This window comes from Musa acuminata, chromosome BXJ1-10 (assembly GCF_036884655.1).
Source record: "Musa acuminata AAA Group cultivar baxijiao chromosome BXJ1-10, Cavendish_Baxijiao_AAA, whole genome shotgun sequence".
Taxonomy (NCBI): Eukaryota; Viridiplantae; Streptophyta; class Magnoliopsida; order Zingiberales; family Musaceae; genus Musa; species Musa acuminata.
Window position 1 is genome coordinate 17,343,501 of NC_088336.1, and position 6,523 is coordinate 17,350,023.

The following is a 6,523-nucleotide window of genomic DNA, read 5'->3' on the forward strand; positions in this document are numbered from 1 at the left end:
GGTGGGGAGCTCCTCCACGTTGGGCTCACCCAAAGGATATGATCTCAAGGCCTGCTTTGCCAGGGCATCCACCCATTCGTTCTAGCGCCTGGGCACCCTGGACAATACGAAACGAGAAAAATGGGCGGCGAGAGCTCTTACCTCCACCAGATACTTCGACATGGTCGGGTCCCAGGCCTCATACCCGCCGTCGAGCTACTCGGCAACCAGCTGTGAGTCGGTGAGCCCCGCTAGTAGCGCTTCGTACTCCGCCTCGTTGTTGGTGGCCTTGAACCTGAAGCGAAGGGAGCGTTCGAACGAGCGCCCATCGGGGGCCTCCAAGACCAGCCCGGCCCCTGCGCCCTTTTGGCCGGATGCTCCATCCACACGGAGGAGCCACTCCCTTTTCACGCGCTCTAGCTCCTCGCCCTTGGGCCAAGTCAATTACGAGATAAAGTCAGCTACCGCCTGTGCTTTGATGGCGGTCCTCGGGATGTACCGAATATCGAACTCTCCGAGTTCTACCGACCACTTGAGGAGGCGACCTGCTAAGTCAAATTTAGACAACACTTGCCGGAGCGACTGATCGGTGATTACCTCGATCGGATTAGCTTCGAAGTAGGGGCGCAGCTTCCGGGCGGTCAGCACGAGCGCCAGCGCCAGCTTCTCAATACGGGGGTATCGCTCCTCGGGTCCATTGAGGACATGGTTAGTATAGTAAACCGGTTGCTGTCCTCCAGAGGCCTCCTTGATCAGGACCGAACTTATTGCATTTTGAGAGGCGGCTAGGTAAATACCGAGCTTTTCCCGAGGGGACACCGAAGCGAGGTGGGGGAGGGAAGCCATGTGCTCATTTATGTGGGCGAAAGCCTCCTCGCACTCCGTCGTCCATGCGAACTCCTGGGGATTCTTTAGTGCCCGGAAGAAGGGTAGGCACCGGTCGCCCGATCGGGATAAGAACCTTGACAGGGCGGCGAGCCTCCCGTTCAGGCGCTGCAACTCCTTAATTGTCCGAGGGGCCTGCATGTCGGTGATTGCCCGTACCTTGTCGGGGTTTACGTCGATTCCCCTTTCATGTATTATGAACCCGAGGAACTTGCTCGAGTTGACGCCGAAGGCGCACTTGGCGGGGTTGAGTTGTTAGGATCAAGAGCACTAAGAGTGGGGGGGGGGGTGAATTAGTGCAGCGGAAAACCTTCTGCGATTAAAATCGAAAATTGATTTCGTTCGATAGAAGTGATTTTGGTAAGAAAGCCGATTCGTAAATCACTTCAACTTTTGACTAGGAGAGATGCAGCAAAGATATGAACGCAGTTTGCAGTTATGATGGAAATCAGAATATAAGCGCAAACTGAAATACGACGTTCGTACGATAAAAGTGATTTCGGTATAAAAGCTGATTCGTAAACCATTTTAACTTGAGATAAGGCAAGATGTAGTTAAAGCAAAGATATAAAGGTAGTTTGCAGTTATAATGGAAATCAGAACGTAAGCGCAAACTGAAATACGACGTTCATATGATAAAACTGATTTGCGTTTTAAATCCCGATTCGGAAAGCACTGAACTTTGAAACACGTTCGTAAAAACACAGAAGGCAGTAAGCTATTGAGGAGGTTTGCAGTAAAGATAAGATGCTCAAAGTAAATGCAAACCGAGATTTAGAGTGGTTCGGTCAATCTTGACCTACTCCACTTTTGGCTTCCTCCACCGACGAGGTCACCGACGTCAACTAGAGGCCTTCCTTCAATAGGTGAAGGCCAACCACCCTTTTATAGTTTCACTCCTTTTGACGGGCTTAGGAGACAACACTTACAGAATTTTCTCTCCTCTCTTTACAACTTAGAACTTGGAAGAACAGAGGGAGAAGAACTTTTGGCCTTTACAACAATTTCGAGCTCTAAGAATCACAGAAAAGGATCAAGATTTCGGTGTAAGTTCATGCTCTTTCAGTGCTGAATGGGTGGGGTATTTATAGGCCCCAACCCAGTTCAAATTTGGAGCTCAAAACTGTCAATTCTCGGAATTTCGGGATCAAGCGGTTGCACCTCCTGACTGAGGCGGTTGCACCACCTGGCAGAGCTCGAAGACTGAGCCTCTGGGCGGTGCTACCTCCTGTCATGGGAGGTTGCACCGCCCAGTCTCGCTCGGAGACTGAGCCCCAGGCGGTGCCACCGCCTGGCTGGAGCGGTTGCACCTCTCAGTCTCGCTCGAAGACTGAGCCCAGGCGGTGCAACCTCCTGCCTTGGGCGGTTCAACCGCCTGGCAGAAATCAGGGTCCGAATGGGTTGATCCATTCAGCCAAATTTGGGTTTTTTAGGGGTCCAATTGCCCCAAGATTAAGTAAATGGGATCACCTCCCATTTCCAACTTAATCAATGTGCTAACTACGAGTTTTCCTAAGACATTTACTACAACTTACTCCGGTGCGTCAATCGCTTCTTCCGGCGAGCTTCCGACGAACTTCCGTCGATCATCCGATGAACCCTCGGTGATGCTCCTGCGGACTTCCGGCAAACTCCTGGACTTGCGACGATTCACTTGGCGAGTTCCGACGAGCTTCTTTGGCAAGCTTATGGACTTCTCGGATTTGTTCCCGCAGAACTTCCGACGACTGTCCGAACTTCCGTCGAACTCTCGAACTCCCAACGTGATCATTGTCTTGACTCCGGCGCATCACCGAACTTCTCGAATTAGTGCAGCGGAAAACCTTCTGCGATTAAAATCGAAAATTGCTTTCGTTCGATAGAAGTGATTTTGGTAAGAAAGCCGATTCGTAAATCACTTCAACTTTTGACTAGGAGAGATGCAGCAAAGATATGAACGCAGTTTGCAGTTATGATGGAAATCAGAATATAAGCGCAAACTGAAATACGACGTTCGTACGATAAAAGTGATTTCGGTATAAAAGCTGATTCGTAAACCACTTTAACTTGAGATAAGGCGAGATGTAGTTAAAGCAAAGATATAAAGGTAGTTTGCAGTTATAATGGAAATCAGAACGTAAGCGCAAACTGAAATACGACGTTCATACGATAAAACTGATTTGCGTTTTAAATCCCGATTCGGAAAGCACTGAACTTTGAAACACGTTCGTAAAAACACAGAAGGCAGTAAGCTATTGAGGAGGTTTGCAGTAAAGATAAGATGCTCAAAGTAAATGCAAACCGAGATTTAGAGTGGTTCGGTCAATCTTGACCTACTCCACTTTTGGCTTCCTCCACCGACGAGGTCACCGACGTCAACTAGAGGCCTTCCTTCAATAGGCGAAGGCCAACCACCCTTTTATAGTTTCACTCCTTTTGACGGGCTTAGGAGACAACACTTACAGAATTTTCTCTCCTCTCTTTACAACTTAGAACTTGGAAGAACAGAGGGAGAAGAACTTTTGGCCTTTACAACAATTTCGAGCTCTAAGAATCACAGAAAAGGATCAAGATTTCGGTGTAAGTTCATGCTCTTTCAGTGCTGAATGGGTGGGGTATTTATAGGCCCCAACCCAGTTCAAATTTGGAGCTCAAAACTGTCAATTCTCGGAATTTTGGGATCAGGCGGTTGCACCTCCTGACTGAGGCGGTTGCACCACCTGGCAGAGCTCGAAGACTGAGCCTCTGGGCGGTGCTACCTCCTGTCAGGGGAGGTTGCACCGCCCAGTCTCGCTCGGAGACTGAGCCCCAGGCGGTGCCACCGCTTGGCTGGAGCGGTTGCACCTCTCAGTCTCGCTCGAAGACTGAGCCCAGGCGGTGCAACCTCCTGCCTTGGGCGGTTCAACCGCCTGGCAGAAATCAGGGTCCGAATGGGTTGATCCATTCAGCCAAATTTGGGTTTTTTAGGGGTCCAATTGCCCCAAGATTAAGTAAATGGGATCACCTCCCATTTCCAACTTAATCAATGTGCTAACTACGAGTTTTCCTAAGACATTTACTACAACTTACTCCGGTGCGTCAATCGCTTCTTCCGGCGAGCTTCCGGCGAACTTCCGTCGATCATCCGATGAACCCTCGGTGATGCTCCTGCGGACTTCCGGCAAACTCCTGGACTTGCGACGATTCACTTGGCGAGTTCCGACGAGCTTCTTTGGCAAGCTTATGGACTTCTCGGATTTGTTCCCGCAGAACTTCCGACGACTGTCCGAACTTCCGTCGAACTCTCGAACTCCCAACGTGATCATTGTCTTGACTCCGGCGCAACTCCTACTGCATATCTCACTTTCATCGTAGTTAATCCTGCACACTTAAAACAAAACTTCGATCGAGACAATTAATCCTAAGCAATTAACCAAGTTGTCCGGCATGTCATTGGTCCCTCGACGCTTCGTCCGATTCTTCGGCGCATCGTCCTCTCCTGCAGCTTATTGCCCAATCGGCCAGTTGACTCCGCAACTCCGATATCCTTGGCACAATACCCGCTCTTCTTGGCCCGAAGCTCGAGTCCATGGCCCGAAGCCTTTTGTCGATACATCAACCGATCCACCGGCCCGACGTCCAATCTTCTGACATGTTCCTCCGGCACAACATGATTTTCCTGCTTTAATTGTCTCATCCTGATCGAAGCATCCTGCGTCACTCAAAACGCAGATTAAATCATAAACATATATCAAGTGGTTTCATCATCAAAATACGAGATTCAACATGAGTCGCATGTTATACCTTCGTAGCGTGTCGAATGTATCGGCCAAGTCGGACAAGTGAGTTGCAGTTGTGCGACTCTTCACAATCATATCGTCGACGTAGACCTTCATGTTTCTCCCGATCTGGTGGGCACACATTTTATTTATGGTCCTTTGATACGTAGCCCCGGCGTTTTTCAACCCGACCGGCATAAATTTGTAGCAGTAGACTCCTTGGTCGGTGAGGAATGCGGTATGTTCCTGATCCTCGGGCGCCATCGTGATCTGGTTGTAGCTAGAGAAGGCGTCCATGAACGAAAGGCAGGCATGACCGGCCGTCGCGTCGACCAACTGGTCGATTCGCGGGAGGGGGTAGCAGTCCTTCGGACAGGCGCGATTAAGATCGGTGTAGTCAACGCACATTCTCCAGCTTCCATTGGGTTTCTTCATGAGGACTACATTAGATAACCAGCGTGGGTACTTGGCTTCTTCAATGAAACCTACCGCCAGGAGCCATTCTACCTCTCCTCGAACGACCTGCTGGCGTTCGGGAGCCAGACGCCGGGGCCTCTGCTTTACTGGCCGCGCGTCGGGGGAGATACACAGGTGGTGTTGAGATACCTCAGGGTCCACGCTCGCCATGTCAGTGGGTGACCAGGCGAAGACATCGACGTTCTCTTGGAGGAGATTGATAAGCTGGGCACGCTAATGCTCAGGAAGCTCTGACCCGACCTTGACAGTTCGATCCGGATGCCCATCCTGTAGGGGCACGTCCATGGTAGGTCCCGTTTGCTCGGGGTGTCGGGATGACCTTTTTATTTCCCTAGGGTCTTCGAGCGGGAGCTCAGTCCTCCTCCTCTTGTGCAGGGAGATCGCAGTCAAGTAGCATCGCTTTGACTCGCGGGGGTTTCCCTTGGCCTCTCCGACCCCCTCGCGGGTCGGGAACTTCATAGTACGGTGTTAGGTAGAGATAACCGCTCTGAGCTTGTTGAGGGTGGGGCGTCCCAGAATTGCATTGTATGCGGTAGGAAGGTCGACTACCAAGAAGGTTGTCATCACCGTCTTCGTCCTCGGTGCTTCCCCGAAGGTTAAGGGCAGGACGGTCACGCCCAATGGCGAAATTGATTCGCCGATGAACCCGGTGAGCGCCGAGCTCATAGGCACCAGGGCGTCGCGGGAGAGCCCAAGCTTCTGGAATGCGTCCAAATAAAGGATGTCGGCCGAGCTCCCAGTGTCGACCATGATCCTTTTCACTTGGGCGTTGGCGATTCTGGCAGCCACCACCAACGCGTCATCGTGTTCGGGCGGTTCGGCTCTCTCAGCTGGAAATGTGACCTCGGGCGCGGGCCCATGCCCGGGGTCCCCGGCCGTTGGGGTGCGGGCGTATGCTTTCCGCCCAGTCATACTGTTTCCCCCAGATGCTGGGCCGCCCGTGATCACATCAATCTGCCTTTCGACGGGGCCTTCGGGCCATGGGGAAAGCTCTTTATTTTGCCGTAGGTAGTGGCCGAGATGCCCCCTTCGAATCAGCTCCTCGATCTGTCGCTTTAGCTCGCGGCACTCTTCTGTATTATGCATGTTTTGTCGATGGAAGCGGCAATATCTTGTTTTGTCCGCGAGCTCCCGGGGATTCCTCATCGGGGTGGGGGTTCAGAGCAGCCCCTTCCCCTCTATCTGAAGAAATATCTGTGTTCGGGATGTTTCCAAAGCGGGGGAGGGCGACCTTAGTGTGGTCGGGTTGGATCGGTCCGATCTGCGTCTCAGCGTACCGGCTAGCTGCCTAGTCGGTGGTTCTGCCCGGGGACTTTTATGCTCCTCGCGTCTCCCGGACATCCAAGCTTTTGCCGCGACATAGTGATTGCCTCGCTGGAGCATTTCCGAGACAGCGGTGGGGGGTCGTTCCACGAGGGACCAAAAGAACCTAGAGGGACGGAGAC

The 6,523-nt window shown here is 51.9% G+C and overlaps 1 protein-coding gene across 1 annotated transcript; it reads right to left on the reverse strand.

The window, feature by feature from the left end:
• Nucleotides 1-5,546: 5,546 nt before the first annotated feature.
• LOC135595120 (uncharacterized) lies at nucleotides 5,547-6,224 on the reverse strand. Its single transcript, XM_065085642.1, has one exon. The coding sequence runs from the start codon at nucleotides 6,222-6,224 to the stop codon at nucleotides 5,547-5,549; it is 678 nt and encodes a 225-aa protein (XP_064941714.1).
• Between the last annotated feature and the right edge of the window lie 299 nt (nucleotides 6,225-6,523).